The sequence below is a fragment of the Pelmatolapia mariae genome, linkage group LG1, assembly GCF_036321145.2.
Source record: "Pelmatolapia mariae isolate MD_Pm_ZW linkage group LG1, Pm_UMD_F_2, whole genome shotgun sequence".
Classification (NCBI taxonomy): Eukaryota; Metazoa; Chordata; class Actinopteri; order Cichliformes; family Cichlidae; genus Pelmatolapia; species Pelmatolapia mariae.
Genome location: NC_086227.1, coordinates 37795538 through 37812364, shown reverse-complemented (window position 1 = coordinate 37812364; position 16827 = coordinate 37795538). Strand labels below are relative to the sequence as shown.

Here is a 16827-nt window from a genome sequence, read left to right as displayed (position 1 = left end):
GCAGTGTCGGGGTGTGCTCGCAACGCCGTAAATGTCACGCAGCGTACACAACATCTGACATCTAGACAGCTTTATTGAAGGAATGCTGGATTTACGTCTCTTTCTGTCTGTCCTTTGCTTCCTCTCATACTTTCTTTTATTTAGCTCTTACTTCTTTTTTTTTTTATCACCTCTGGTCTTTCTGTCTGCCTGTTTTGTTTTTCCTTAGCGTCTTTTCTTCTTTTTTTTTGCTTTCATTTTTAAGGATGCCTTCCTTTTTTTTCTGCTCAGTGATCCAGTGCTTTCCCTGTAACACCCCGAGTGTTAATGACTATAACAAACTATAAAATGTGATGGTTCTCCTGGAAACTTTTTTTGCCTGTTTGTATCTTTACTTGTACACACCAGGTAGCCATCACATTAAAATCTCCCCATGTGCCATCAAGACATTTCAAACACACTGGGGCAAAGCCACATGACCTGTGGGGCGTCCTTTACAGCTGGAAAACCTTACTTTGGCTTCCAGCGATGATGATGATGGAACATCATCGCTGATCTTACTCCAATGAAAATGCAAAGTGAAATCACCAAATAATCTCAAATACCCACTGCAGAGCATTTGCATGTGATTATGAACCTAAATATTTATACATATTGCTCAGAAGCTAATTTATACTCCATACACTGTCCCTTAATACAGCGGTCCCCAACCTTTTTTGCGCCACGGACCAGTTTAATGTCAGACAATATTTTCACAGACCGGCCTTTAAGGCGTCGCTGATAAACACAACAAAAGAAAATGATCCGACCAAGACAAAAACGGTGCTATTTTGTAAATATAATAATAAACGCGAATTCACTGTGTAATTGTGTAACTTTATTAGCAGCGTCCTCCTGAAATGCACCAACAACATTGAAAGTAACATCCTCCTCTCTGGTCGCTATGGTAACGCATAAACATTCCAAAACATTCAAACTTTCAAAATAAGACACACAGCTACAAAACAAAGTACATGAAAATATGTAGAAAATGAATTCATAAGATAAGATAAGATAAGATAAGATGACCTTTAATAACACAAGGGAAAGACCCAGGGAAACAGAGTTAACAATAAAAACCCTGAAAACCGTCAATTTCACACCCGAGCCTAAACTCTCACGCCCTGGTACCAAACGACTCTCGGACCGGTACCGGTCCATGGCCCGGGGGTTGGGGACCGCTGCCTTAATACACTGTACAGTTTGACTATAAGCCTCAAAATAGTTTTTGTAGCTCCACTCTAACATGGCTCAGTGCTTTTCATGTTGTGGCTTATTTAGTGTTTTTAAATGTGACACTTTCAGAATTCAAGTGTGTGAAACCATAAAATATTCATGACTGAATATTTGACGAAAGGTTAATATCCCTTTTCTTTTTTTAAATTAAAAGTTTATCATTCAGAAACTTTCACAGTCCCACCCACCACTTTTTAAAACTGGAAGTGTTGCATCTCGCCAGCAAACAGTGCCGTTCTGTGGGATCCTTTTTAGAAGCTGATATTTTTTGTTAATGGCCTTCAGTGCTGCTAATGAGTATCTTATTCCTTCCAAGAAAATCCGTCCTTGAAGCCAGCATCTCCACATGTCCTGCACTGCCTCTTTTTTCTTTGGGTTCAGCCTTCTTTGGCTGCTGTTTTATCAATGTTGCAATCAATAATCCCAAAGCAGAATATTTATTAATTTAGACTCACTTTAGCCCTTAATGCACTAAAGCATTCCTACAGATTTTATGCCAGATCTAACTGGCAGAGCAAAGTGAAATCAGAGGCTGCTGCCGGTGGACTTTATCTGACTTTATCTCGATTGTGCTGGCTTCAGCCTGCTGTTATTCTCGTTGCTGTTAATGGTGACGTGTTTGTTCTCTTATCAGATCATGGACGGACCTGGAGAGAATGACCCCGACCTCGTCCCTGCCACCCACCCTCGTTTTTGCGATGCCATCAAGACGGACGCGGCAGCTTACAACGCTCTCTTTACCAGAACATTCCAGAATAAAACCTTCCATGTCTACCGGCTCAAGAAGAAACGCAAGAAAAATACGAAGGGCTCATCAGAGCCCAGCGTGACTCAGTAGCAGGACCAGGGCTGCAAGACAACCCCAGCAGAGGCCAGAGGGGAGAGAGGAGGAGAGGATGAAATAAAAGTGCTGAATCCTTGCTGTTCCTCTGTCTCCTCTTTGCACTGCGCCCAGCTGTGATCATGGCCATTATTTCTTCAACACGTGGCTCTTTGGATGTGCTATTAGAACAGTGGGTCGGTCTGCACTTCGGGCTGCAGTGTTTTTGTGAGTGGAGTGTGCAAATGTAGGATTCCTGCTTTGGGCTGTTCTACGTCCACTCATTCAGCCGCCGTCCACCCCAAAAAAGTTTAGATGACTAAGTGAAACTTAAAGATTAAAATACAGAGAAGTCGTATATATTTGCAGCTAAGTTCTTCTTTGCCAATGAAAGTAGGGGCAGAAATCGAAGATTTGTTGAGCTCTTCATTTGTAGGGATTTAAACTGATTTTAAAAAAATATATCCAACATAAGATCTAAAAGGTTCAGTTTCCCACTGTAGTTCAGTTGTTTTAGGAGTAGACATCAGCAGACATTAAGTGTAAATGTCTAGTTGATCAAGTTTTATAAATAACCCCAAAAATGATACAACTGAAAAGATTATAGTCAGTTAGAAGATGATTTATTTTTCAGAACTGACCTACATGTTGGTTCTTTCAGATGGGCAGCGAGCCACTCCAGTCAGTATGTTTCAGCCATGTTAGTGTAAAGGAAGCTGGTCATCTGCCATCGGCCTCATTACATGTTCTCATATTAATAATTATAAATATAATTCCTGTGCTTGAATTTGATTCATTAAACATACTGAACATAAAAACATGCTTAAACAGGTTGTCATAGTCCCAGTGGAAACTCATGCGACTGTTAAATCTTACTGTTACTAGTATTACTTCTAGCATCACTGCTGTCATCCTGTCATCCTAAGCTCTTCTACCCACAAGCCTAACAACTACGTGCCAAACCCCAACTTAACCTCACTCTGAACCTACTTTAAGCCTAAAACCAAGTCGTAACCCTCAAACAGGTCTTTGAACTTCTCTACAAAATGTCTCAAACTAAACACAAACTTAAATTTAGGCTTTAATTTAATTTTTATTTGTGGTCTGTGAGCGATGACTTCAGTCACTGTGATGCAGGTTGGAGAAGTTGTTGTTGAGAAAGCCGCAGTCTGCCCGTTCTGCACAGCTAGCTTTTAGACAGACAGACAGAGACAGACACACACACATACAGTGTTAGTCAGTGTGTCCTTACAGCTGTCATCTTTATAATTACCTTCCTATGATGTGTCTGGGAGACATTTCTACATGGTAGCTTCAGAATAACCTGGATCACACACTCTTTGAACATACACACTATTTAAATTACTGTCTTATTTCATTCTAAAGGTAGAATCTGTAATATCCACACAAACATAGCAAGAAAATTACTTTGGGGTGGGGCAAGATCATTACACTCTCTCTCCTTCACCATATATGTATGTATGTATGTATATATATATGTATATATATATATATATATATATATATATATATATCTGTCCAAAAAATGTATTTTTATTTATTAGGCAAATAAACTATCCAAATCTGAGCCAAGACACTGGACTTTTCACAGAAGTCTGAATTTCATCAAACATTCAACCACTAAAATTGATTCTTCTGTAACTTTAATGTGTTGTTATTTTTTATTTTTATTAATCTTTTCTGCCGTTTTGTAAAAGTAAAATTTGAAAATTCATGGATCAAGACAATAACTATATTAAAAGATGAAAGAGCTTGCAGATACTGTTGAATTAACCATTACACAATCATAAAAATGTATTTTGGTAATAACCAATACGCTTTATTTGGTCTGGTGGTGGTCTAATAAATTTGTTAAGCTGTGTAGCTTCCCATTTCTGTTTGCAGGATTTTTGTGGTTTTCTACTCTGATGATCAGTCTGAGAGCTGGCTGCTAGCTGATGAGCTCAGTTTAGCTCCCACCCCTTTCTCTTCATGTTACTGTACCATGGTATTTTTTTCTCAGGATTGTACATAAAAATAAAAATATATTATTGAAAAGAAGGTTTAAGAAAAAGTTTGCTAACTGCCTCGTTAGCTTCCAATAACTTTCAGCATAACATGCCTCTTGCTATAAGAGCAGATCAGTAGAGTTTATGGTGTTACAGAGATAATCATAAGCTGTTGCAGGCTCATTAAATTGACAATTTATTGCTTCTACCATGAATTACTTTAACTGCCAAATTTCTGGTATCCATTATCGGGCCCCTGTACAGCTACTACACAGGTGGACCTCCTGCTGTGGGAAGAGTGCAGGACTTGGAAACTACAGTCATGGGCTGTATCCCAATTCAGGGTCTGCAGCCTTAAAGTACGCAGCCTTAACGGTCCACAAGGGCCGCGTACTCAAAGACCGCTAAGGCCGGAAGTGCGAGGCTTGTGAAATGGGACGGTCTAGCCTCCGTCGCGCTGCCCAGGTTGCCTAGCAACCATGATACTAACAGCTGAAAACGTTTCATACAGCTTTGTTTAACAGAAATGAAGGAGAAACTCTTTTGTTCATTTATTTGTTTGTTTCTACATGAGCTTTGATTTGATAAGTATCTGAGGCTGAGACCACAGGACTGTAAAACATGATTATTGGGCTTCATTTCTGTACTGAACAGTCATTTTAAGATTAGCTAGTAAATAAGAATTAGCTAATGTTGTTCATGAGACTAAAGTCATCTCGCTTTGGTAATGTAAATATAATATGGCCAATATTAAAGTTATTATTTCAATCAGTATTAGTTATTACAGCAGTGAATGAACTCTGTTTCAAATACTGAGCTTCAGTAAAGATTCAAGCTGCATTTATTTATATTTCCTGTCACCTTAAATCTTCACTCAAAGACAGGTTCCTTTGACACTGTATATATAAATGTGTTATATATAAGAGACAAATATTGTTCTTTCAATATGCTGGCATTACTAAATTTCTCTCAGTGCTTACTTTAAATATCCATGAAATCATCACATTCTCTGTAAGATTAAGGTCAACTATTGAACGGCGTATATTTTAAAGTAAAGGCTTTAAAACCAAGTTAGTACAAACGTCACTAATGTCACATAACTTTGCCAACATGTGGCTAACACTAATGTTTTAATGTTCTTCATTATTAAACATTTGCACATAAATAAGTGACATAATATTCAGTACTTTTAAAAATTTTCTCTTTGGGCGCCCCTCTTCCGACGTTTTTTTTTCGGCAAAATTATCCACACCCACCGCTGCGCTATGCATTCTGGGATATGTTGGGCCACGAAGTCTACACCGCCACATCCTTAAAATTCAGGGAAATGAAGGACGCATTTGAGGGCCGCATTTCGAGCAGCCTTTGAATTGGGACAGCCTTCATCGCGTCACTGTGATGTAATCGGCCTTAAAATGAGGCCTTTAAGGCTGCAGACCCTGAATTGGGATACAGCCATCTTTTATATACAGTCTGTGTATTGTTGCCCACAAACAGGAAATGCTGAGAGTTGTTCGTTCAGTGATTGTTTAGTCGTACTCGGCTGTAGCCCCACCGAGTAGGTCAGACCACTAGCAGAGCTCAGATGTGGCCCCTCTGTTGTGGGGCACATGTGGCCGCTGTGATAAATGTTACGAGTTACCCCAGAAAAAGAAGGATAATTACGTTAGTTTCGCTTTCTGCCCGGCTGCTTAAATGTGCTTTTGCTGTAAAACTGAGGTCAGAGTTGGTACCAAGTGGTATTTGTGACGGTGTTGTTGTTGTGATTGCTGTCATGTTTTTTCTCTTTCTGCGATTCTCATCAGCAACATTCTCAACCTTTTCATTCTTGTCTCTCTGCCACACACACACACACACACCGAGCCACAAACACACATGAATAATGTAAGTAGCGAGGAAATTGCAGCAGCCTGACAACAGGGCTGATTCTGAGCCACAATCCAAAATAGAGAGAGAGAAAGAGGGGCCAACACTTGCATATCAAACCGAGGCTTTGTGGTTAGACGAGAAAGCGGGGATGAGGAGAGGGGATGACAGACGATGCTCATGTTTAAACAGCAGCGCAGGAGAAATGAGAGCGCGTGAAAACATGAATTCTCAGTGATCTTCCTCATTTTCTTCTTTCACACCAAAGGCAAGGAGAGGAGGTGACTGCGTAGGTAATTAGTGGTTGGACAATTAGCACCCTCCCTCCCTCCGTCCCTTCCCCTTCATCTCAGCTCAGTTTGCCTGTATTTGTACACTTGTTAATAAGGACCTCTGTCTTTGATAATCCACGCTCTCGCAGATGCGTGAGCACTCCTGCACACGGTTGTTGCAGGGCTTTTGAAAACACGGTGTTCGTTAAAGGCGAGGCCTCATCGTGATGCATATCAATCGGATGAACGGAACGAGAATGCTTGTTCTTCCCGCCTCCATATTGGATGTTTAATTTAGGCGATGTCTGATTGCTTTATTTGAGAGCGAAGTGATTCCATTAGGTTTGCCTAATAAGAGTCTACTAATGTAATATTTTTTTCAGCATTGTTAATTTCCATACATATTGGGTTTAGTAGCAGGCCGCTGCTGACTATGGTTTTCTTAATGAAGAGGCGATGAAGGCGGTCATCAACCTGTACAGTCTGCTGTGGTTTAAAGTGGATGTTCGTGAAATACATGTAAGATGCTCACTAGACGGCTTTGTGCAACTAATGAACTTGTTTGGATCCAGGTTTAGTTTGAACAGTCTGTTTTTGGGACAACCGATTTGAAACCTGGCCTCGACCCTGAACCGTTATGTCACCGTGAATGTTTGCTGAACAGGTCATGTTAGAGCAACAGGCGGACAACTTTATTCTTGAAGGTCTTTCCACGTGATTTTAGAAGTCAAAGAACTTTAATCCCAATCTTAAAAAATCAAACAAGAGATGTTGGGATTGCTCCCAGATGCAGGATTGGTTTTCATCTATTGGTCTGAAGCTAGATGAGATAAAATTATCATCTGTCGTAGATGAAACCCAAGCAGCACTCGCCTGAGCCATAATCGTGCAGATATTTTGGAGCCTGAATGCGATTAGCATCCTTTGGCATTGGTGCTGTGATGCCATGGTGACCCAAGTCACCCAAGGGTTGCTTGTTTGGGATGTCTTGATGTGCTATTTTAACCGTTTTATTTCTACATCCAGCTCAGTAGGTTTTGGTGCTGAAGCTTCTTAAACAGCCACAAAATGTACAAATAAATGAAATCTGAACTTTTTCAATCAAAGATGAATTTCAGTCCTGTCAAAAATCTGATCTCCTGGCTAAGAAGCTGCACGTTAAGCCACCTGCTTGTGCAAACTTTGCCCATCTTTGAGCTCACAGTCCAGTTTTAGAGTCCAGTTATTACTTTGGCATTGGTGAGCTGGTGCAACAGTCAAAGTAAACCTTGTGCACATTAGTTGGTGTAGTCCCAGCGCTCAAGCAGAGCCAGCTCTACCTTGAACAGAAGTGAAACATCATTAAGCGTTACTAGGAGAAGCTGGAGAACACTATTTAGTGTTTTAATGAGAAGAAATATAGACTTCATCTGTCATTCATAGGTTCTCACTTTGGGAACTACTGTTGTTTTTGTGGAACCTGTTCTAGATTGAACGCCAGCATCACTTCTGTGAAAGAGAGGTGTGTGCGACCTCAGCAGCCTCTGGCAGAATGTGACGGACTGAGATGTTAATCTCCTGGCTATGTAATTATGTTGGTTGGGGATTGATCAGAAATGTCTCTGCCTTGCTGGAACATGAATTAGAATAGTGTGGGAAATAACACTGGTTAATGCTTGACGTGCTTGACCAGGATAGGCTCTCATACCAAAACCTCAGCCCAGCTGGGAAGGATGGTAGAGGGAGCATCATGGTTTGGGATCGCTTTACCACCTCAGTATCTGGACATCGAGCAGAGTGTCAGGCAGTTATGAGAGGATGGTTTGATCCCTTTGCCCACACTCAGTCTTTGATGTGCATTACTGCTGATTCAGCAAGGACACAGGGTCTCTCTGCTGTTCATGAAGACTCATTTTGACCCTTTATCTCCAGTTTGCCTAAGGACACATGCAGACTTTGTCTAAGGCAAGAACTTCCACTTCATGCAGTATGACATTAAAGGTGTATTGGGTGGAGCAAACAACCCAAAAAGTACAGGAAACAGAAGTTCACATGAAATGAGGAGGAATGAAGTCTGCGCTTTGTTAGACACCGAATTAGTTTAAACGGCTGACACAAAAAGCAAATCTATTATTTGACCTCTCATCACCTTTTTTAAGACAAGAGCCTGAAAGATGTTAAGATGAGACTGGACCTTAAAATTCATTAGTTGTAAAGAACATTTAAATAAGTGAAATAAAAATTCCCAAACTCACAATGTTAAGAAACGTCTTTTGGCTTTGTCAAGGCAACATCACGCGATGTTACAAAGTGGTGTCCTTAGTGTTTTCTATCAGTTTGAGCCCTCGTGAACTCAGGTGATGTCATTTTCAGTTTTTGAGGGTTCAATTTTGGGACTGAGCTAAGTAGATCAACTAAAAGGCTGAAGGAGAGTAGATTTCAGGTTTTGAAAGTCTGAGTCCTGACCTTAATTCAAGTGACGTGCTGCAAGTATGACCTGCACGCAGCATCCAGGACATACTGATACCCTGGTAGGAGGACTTACTGTGTCTGATGGAGGCTGTTGCTGCTGAAGTCCCTAAAGTCAAGAGTTAACTTGTTTTCCAGCCTTTAGAGTTAGAATTACATTGAATAATCACTATTTGGATGAAGAGCTTTTCTTCAGTAATAATTAGAGACATTCTGGTAATCCTCACAGTCCTCACACCTTCAGCTTCATTTAAACCAACATTGAACTTGTTCACTGTGGAAACTGTTTCTTTGTGTTTATTTGAAAAAAGAAAATACTGTAATATGTATCTGGGTGCCTTTTGGTCATTTTTCCTTTTTGCTTGGTGTTCCTTTTTAAAAAAAAATCCACTTAAGTGATTCCGTGCTGTCATTTTCTACTGTAAAGCCACAAAAATCATCCAAACTTGTAAATGTTTACTCTGCCGTTAAAAGTCCTTCTCATGCCAGACACAATGCTGGTGGAGGGATACGTGAAGTGCCAGTTTCAGATATTATTAGGCAGTGTGTCAATAAAACAATTTTCCCCCCAACAATGCTGTTTCCCTGTCAGTCACTCAAAGCCAGGAATATTTATTTTTCACATTTCAATTCATCGGTTTCTCTTTACAGACGCAGTCACGATTCAGCAGTCACTGGTGCAAATGAATTTATTGAGGGGAGGAAAAAAAAAAGATCAAAGCAAATACAAAACACTTATATAACCGTCAAAAGCTCATCACCATCATGTTGATAAAAAATATGTTCGTTTGATTTCTTTTTTCTCTCTGAAGCGGCACATTTTAAATCTATGCTGCTCTTCTTGGCAAAAAAAGCAATAATTTGAATGTATCTATCTCTGTACTTACAAATGAGGTAAAAACATTGTTCACAACATGTCTGCACCCAGAACACAACACTGAAGAAGCCGTCGTATGCTACAAATGAATGGTGGGAAGTGAATCTGCTCCTTACAGCTGTAGTGAAGCATGAAGTGTTTTCATCCGTGTGTGTGTGTGTGTGGCTCAGGCTCGGACGCTCTCCACAGAGCAACATACAAGGATCACTCTCGAGGAACTCCCCACTGCCTGAAAGATAAGCCTGTCTTTTACTTTTAGGCATCATTGACTGGAAATGCTCTTATTTATAAACGCTGCATTGTTGCCTCCGCTGCTCAGAAAGCGTCTGTCTGAAAAAGAAGCTGCAATCTGGGGATCGACTCCTCTGTCGACTTTTTTTTTTTTTTTTGGAAACTCCTCACATTCCTTTGGTTTTTCCAGCATGACAGCGGGCCATCAGCTCCTATTAGGATTAGTGGCCTGACATGTTTTCACACTCTACTACCCTTTGACTGCTCTCTGCCGACAGGCTCAGCTCTGCCAGCGTGAAGACAAATAGAAGGGAAAAAAAGGCATGAAGGGAGCGCTGCTGATGCTGCTGCTTCCAGCAGAATCCAGCGGCTGAAACGCCAGAAGAAGCCACGCTGGAACTTTGGGGAGAATTGTAGGTTGGGGGTCATGTGGGTGGGGGCACACGACTTTTTAAGTTCATCCCATTTGCAGTGCAGCAAACTGTTATGCAGAAAACTGTTGCTTGCAGCATCGCTTCCCTCGGCAGCTCCCCCACAGGGCCGCTGTGCTCCGTGGTGCACTGGTGAGACATTTCACCACAGGGCTGGGCTCCCTCCGCTTCACTCCCTTCCCTCATTTGCTCTCTGATTCAGCCCCCTACCCTGCAATCCTCTCTCTTGTTTTAAAAATGCGAAAGGAAGTGTGCCCTTTTTAGACTCCCATTCGCTGCGTTATTATTGTTATTTGCCTTTTTGTTCTTTTAAGACAAAGTGTTCTCAACGGTTCAAAGCGCAGGAAGTTTTGTTTTTTGCAGAGCTGAGAGAGAGAGAGAAGCTAGAGGGACAATTCACAGTTTTGACATTAAAAAAAACAAAAGCACAATGACATGTTCCTGTAGTTCTCTTACCCACAATCCCCCTAATGTTTCAGCCAAGAAATATGTGCTAATTTAGCAAGACACAATAGATGGATGCGTGAACCTGCATATGGCACAGCTATCACAGCTCACAAGCATATATATATATATATATTTATATATATAATCCTTATAAATATCTCTTACCCTCTTCCCTCCATTTATGTTTATTGAGTAGTCACCTTGAAAGGCAGCTCGGTGTACTTTGTATTCTGCCGAGCATCTGTTAAAATAGTCTCTCGCAGCCGCCACATTTGGTATGCCAGAGGAACAGCGTGCACGGAACAGAGCAACAGAGCGAGCATTTCCTCCCTCCCGCAGTCCACACGTCCACTCGCATTTCTTTGTTACAAAGATGTTTGAATTTTTGTGCACCCTCCCCCGGGTGAGGAGGAATGAGCAGCGGCGGAGCGCAAATGAGAATAGGAAATCAAATGAAGACGCGGGCACGGTACTAAGTAGAAAGCTTGATGTCTTACAACCCATGGAGCGTTGAAACTTGAAACACCCAACCAATACAGAATTACTCAACCTAGCAAAAGACACATTACCAGAAAAAAAATCTCACCCTGGAAACCAGTGATGGTCGAAGCACTTCTTTTTGTTTTTTTCTCATACAAACATTGACAGAAGCTGTTTACAGCCAGGCAGCGAGAACACGATGTGTCCACTACAGTGAAACTCTGCATTGGATGGGCTACTCAGTATGATCCACCTCATCTTCACTGTCTTATCGTGTAACAGTACCATGTGAAATATATGACATTTATTTACAGAGCAGCAAGGTGCTAAAAATACATTTAGTGGCATTGATTTGCTCAGGTATATATATATATATGTATTAAAAAATCTTGGCCAAAACATTTTCATATTTTCTGCCTTCAGCTGGCAGCTCATCCACACACGAGGAAATTTGGGGTTTTAGTGTCTGTGACTGGAACAGATTTTTCCGACAGTGAAGCTAAGCTCCATCATGATGAGTAGCCCGAGTGCAGGCTGTCGTTCCGAAGCATTTAACCTGACTTGTAGGTTTGATAACGTCTGCTCCTGCAAAATTGCCGTCCAAGGTAGAGTGAGTGCAGAGCGACAGGCTCTTTTCACAGGGACACTTTCATCTGTCTCTTAGGCTCCCGCTTTGATTGACGGGTCTCATCATCCAGTAAATACAACACAGTTCGTGTCAGCTGTCAGCAAAGTGCTGCGCGTGGAGCGACTCTCTCTCTCTGACGGCCAGTCTCTCGCTTTTCCAGCCTCAGTCGCCGCCAAGCGTCTGCTAATTGATTGTTTTGGGTGGCCCGTTATCGGGGTCCAATCAGTTTGTGTTGGAGCTCAGAGGTCGCTGGCCTCGGCTCGCTCGTACAGCGCCCGAAGCTTCTCAAAGCGAGGCCCCCACTCCCCGAGCGTCTCCTCCCTCCTCGCCTCCGCTCCCCCTTCTCCGCTGCTGCCTCCATCCAGCCCTGCTGAACTGAAGGAGCTGAGGGAGCCGGCAGGCGAGCCCCCACCCTCGGTGGAGAAGACCTGCAGGGAGTCAAAAGGTCCCGTGTCTGGATGCTGGTCAGCATCGCGGATGATCTCGCACAGGTAGCGGGCCAGGTCCTGGCTGGAGAAGGACAGGGAACGACGGGCCAGCTGCGAGGGACGGGCCTGGCCCTGGGCCGGCAGCCTGGTGGGGGGGACGTCCCTGCGGAGACTGGTCGTTGTGGTGGCCGTGGAGGAAGTGGAAGCTGCAGAGGGAGGCAAGGTTGTGGAGCTGGTTGTCCGGCTGAGGGGGTCCAGTGGCTGGGAAGAGGGTGGGACGGGGGGCGCCTGGTGGAGGAGGTGATGGTGATGATGGTGGGGAGGAGGAGGGTGGTGCAAGGCTCTAGAGCGGCAGTACTGCACTGACTGGGCCGGGCTCGGCTGGAGGGACTTCTGCAGCTCTGCCATGTCGTAGGCATTCTGGTCACACACACACACCCACACACACACACATTTACACAAAAGCAGATGAAAAGTCTGAGTTAGCACAGGAGCTGTAAAAACAGAGAGAGACTGATTGTCTGGGGGAGAGAGATGAGGCAGAAAAAAATGAAATGTGACAGTGAGAAAGCAGAAAAATGAAAAGAGAGCAGAAAAACAATCAGCTCGCCCCACTACGTTTACTGTGAATGTTCCACCTATTTAAGTTTCCAATCTGTCTCCATTTACTGTCGCAGAAAACTTGTAATTTAAAATATCTGTGTATGCATGTGAGAGACCAAGAAGAAGAAGAGCGAGATGAGGGACATCTCTCTCTCTCTCTCTCTCTCTCTCTCTCTACTGCAGACAGCTGCCATTACTTTGTCATGTAGCGTAGCAGCCAGCCACTTTGGTACTAACGTGATTCCACCAGAACTGTAACCAGGGTGGCAGAGATGCAAAAAGATGTAGGAGGAGGAGGCAGCGGAAGAAATGATGCACAAGGAGGAGGCGTGGGTCGCTTTGTGAAACTGATTATGTGATGAGTGCTGTTTTTATTCCTCTAGAGCGATTTCAAACAAGACTCCAGAGAATTAGCCACAGTGGCTGCTCTGTATAGGGGATCAGTACTGTGTATATGTGTGTGTGTGTGTGTGTGTTTGACTGCACGTAACGGACAGAATCTTGAAGGTTTTGGGGTACTGATAAGGCCAGACAACAATCTCTATATGAAAGTGTTTTTTCCTCCTCTTTGTGTGTGTGTGTGTGTTTCAGCAATGATTTCAGCAGCCACATGTGTTTGTTGCGATCAAAGCTGTGATATTATGCAAGCTCTTAAGTACCGTTGAGTGCTTGTGGGTTACATTGGCTGGTGGAGAGGAGATAAGGATTTTGCGTGGGCCTAATTAAAACGCTAGCACACACTCTGCAGGATTTTATTCCAAATTGAATTGACAGAATCCATTATAGAGCTGCTGCCATACATCCACTGCTAAGAATTTCCAAAATAAAAGTCTTTGAAATCAAAATTAAAACATCTCAACTTCAAGCAAGCACGTAGAGATGTAGCAGTTAAATACTGAACATCACTTTTAACAGTTGTATATGTGTGCACAAAATTATCTTTCTGATTTGCTTTGATAACTTTCACGGCAAAGGGTACAGTCTGCATGCATGTGAGCGTGCGAGGGGTGTACCTGGTCCTCCTCCCCGCCGCCCTCCTCATCGTAGTTGAGGACGTTCTCCCGGATGTCCTCCCAGCCGTCGTGATGTGCCGAGACGTGGTAAACGCCCTCTTTCAGCCCTTTGTAGGACCTCCAGCGAGTGTAGAGGAAAATGCCCAGTAGCAGCACTGCAGTTGAGACAAGACGGTGTTGAAGGCATTAGCATTACAAATTGAATGATTAAAATCCTTCAATCAAGATATGCCCTCAGAGACAGGCGCTCTTGATGGAGATGGCCTTGAGCATCATTTGAGAAAAGTGCGAGCAGAGACGTGATACGTTTTAGGAATCAAGTGACGATGACGCTTCAGAGTTTGAGCTAACGAGTGTTCTGCTGCTGATGTTTAACAAAATATATTTCAAGGACTGGCAAAAATCTCTGTGACAGTCAAAATCTTTCTCAAGATTGGCAAAAATGCCATGAGTGAGTTTGTGCATCCTTGGGAAACCTCGGGGGTGCAGAACAAAGTGAGATTAATGGGTTAGTGAGGTACTTTGAGGTGGCTCTCTTCTCACCTGGCTAGATCACTATGGTTACCTGCTTCAGAGCAGGCTGGATGTTTATCATGATAAAAGCCTAACTGATCTGCTGCTGAAAACGGTGATGAATTTGGCTGTTTGGTTGTTGAACTTTGGCCTTTCTGAGTTCCGGCATTGCATTCTCCTTCTGAAAAATTAAGCACATTTCATGAAAATATTTTCACACGAAAATTGTCTTTAAACAGAAACACAGGAGGCCACATGACCAACTGAGCTAGAAGGCAGGTCAGTCTCTAGGCTGAGAAACAAACACCTCATAGGTCTTCAGGTGGCGCCTTCATTACAGGTACCAAAACACTAGTCTCCGTGTCAACACTGACGAGACGTTCCAGGTAGAGCTGCAAAGATTAGAGAGCGGCTAAGTGTGATGGACAGACAAATCAAAGTCTGGGTCAAAAAGAACATTTATGAGACGTAGAACAAATAAAAGATGCTGGACACCATCTGCCAAAGAAGTTGATTTGCTCAGAGTGAAAGGGATCTTGACCAAGCGAGGCTGTTTGTTTATCTCTTCACCCATTGGATGGATAACAACGTGGCCTTACTGATTTCCTCATAAAGCTGTTGTGGTAACAGCTGGACTGTACAGTGAGTAAGAAGATACCGTCAGACTAAACCAACTCACAGGAGGAGCTTCGAGAAGCAGATTACCTTAACAAGAAGGTCCAAGGTAAGCACAGCTGTGATTGCTGAAACTATGCGATTCTTTGATGAAAAGGTTGAAGGACACGATTTTAATTTCCTCACCAATGTCTTGACCGTATTTTCTATTCGCTGAATTAAATAAAAATGCAACAGCTGACCTTAAACTGTTGTTTAAATTTTCCCCCCAATGAATCCCGTACTTTATTTCATGGGCACGTTAATTTCATTTAATTTTTTTCTTTAACCACATTTTACAAACTCCCTGATTCTGCACCTCTGAGAAACTGGATCATTACAATCATATCAGTTACAGCTCTGACTCGAAGCGTCGCCTCTATCATGTTAAATAGTTATTAAGTATGAAATTAAACATCATATCAGTGGCTGACACATCTGGCCAGAATCAGATTTTCAATTAAAGACTAATAAACATGTGAACCTAATTAAAATGCTAATTTAAAATTATTCACAACCTCATTCCTTTACATCTGCCAGTATCACTGTAGTTAGTGGTAATTATAGCCATGTGACTGACAGGCTTTGTAGGCACTGAACATGCTTCAGATTATAGGCGGCTCACTTAGTGCTGACAGTGTTTGACTGTAAACGGCATTAAGAGGGTACTGATACCGGCCTCGATAATGGGAGGGAGGAACATTAGCCGCCTGATGTCTTATTGGAATTAATTACACTCCCATTATTGACACATTTAACCTTGAAGGGAACCTACTATGCCTTTCTGTCATGATGGTGCAGTGGGTGCTCGTGATCTCAGCCTACATAAAAATAATCCACAGACTGTATATAAAAGACAGACGTAATCAAACTCATTGGTTTTAGCATTCTGGTCTCTGGTCATTAGTGTTTTGGAACCAGAATTGATCACATTTAAAGTGTTAACACTGTAAACATTTAATGCTGTTACACTGGACATTTTAACATGGCAGCTTATGGGAATTCACTTGCTTGAACAGCCTCTAGTGGCCAATAGAAGAACCGCAGGTGCTGTCAGTTGTTCGTGCTTGCTGCTTGAGGTACTGCCTGTAAACCAGCGATTGTCAAACTGTGGACTGGGCCCCAGAGCCACCACAGTCAGGGTCAGGTTTCCAGTTATCCAATTCAACCTGTCCCAGCTGGTATTGGGGGACCAGTCCTGGGCACATCCTGGACTGGGCGCCTGTCTATCACAGTCACATACAGCCTATTTCTAATCACAAATTAACTTAACCCCACAAACAGCATTTTTTGGACTGTGTGAGGAGGGCAGAGTACCCGGAGAGAACCTGCACTGACACAGGAAGAACATCACAACCCCGCCCAAAAAGTTGGATTCCGACCCAGCACCTTGTTGTTGTGAGGTGACGGTCCTGCTATCGTGCTGTCTAATTTGCACTTCTAAGTAAAATTCAACCTAGGTCGCTTTTCACTGTAGACCCTTTTTCATTGTTAATAATGGATGTGGGCTGTGACCTTTCTCTGGCTTCTGAAGAGGAGCATGCCAGAACAAGTTTGAAACTAATGCTGTAAGCCAGAAACACAGGCTTCAAGCTGTCCTAAATATCCTGGTCATGCCTGCCACATACCTCTAGCTATGAGAACAACAACAACAACAACAACCCCACCCACCTGCTGCTTGACCCTTTCAGCGCCCCTTCCCAAAAGGGAGGGGCGCCGAAAGGGCTCGTTTCACGCAGAGAGCAAACTGAGCGGCTTCACCTGGGCCCGGTCAAAGATAAATAAAGATCATTATGAACTGGGTGTCACGCAAAGAGTGCAAGAATAAAAGTATGGAACCGGTCCTCTTAAAT

At 42.8% G+C, this 16827-nt stretch overlaps 2 protein-coding genes across 6 annotated transcripts in view; one reads left to right on the top strand and one right to left on the bottom strand.

The window, feature by feature from the left end:
* The window catches only part of dpy19l3 (dpy-19 like C-mannosyltransferase 3), a 78784-nt gene extending 69551 nt beyond the window's left edge, over nt 1–9233 (top strand). For all 5 annotated transcript variants that reach the window (XM_063480337.1, XM_063480343.1, XM_063480328.1 and 2 more), the window contains one exon: nt 1889–9233. In XM_063480337.1, the coding sequence (XP_063336407.1) occupies nt 1889–2092 (204 nt within the window). In that variant the 3' untranslated portion in view covers nt 2093–9233. The remainder of the gene's footprint in view (nt 1–1888) is intronic.
* An 88-nt stretch (nt 9234–9321) lies between these two features.
* The window catches only part of LOC134631753 (neural-cadherin-like), a 307958-nt gene continuing 300452 nt past the window's right edge, over nt 9322–16827 (bottom strand). The window contains exons 36-37 of the mRNA XM_063480307.1: nt 13808–13962; nt 9322–12611 (exon numbers count right to left, since the gene is read on the bottom strand). Of these exons, the coding sequence (XP_063336377.1) occupies nt 12003–12611; nt 13808–13962 (764 nt within the window). The 3' untranslated portion in view covers nt 9322–12002. The remainder of the gene's footprint in view (nt 12612–13807; nt 13963–16827) is intronic.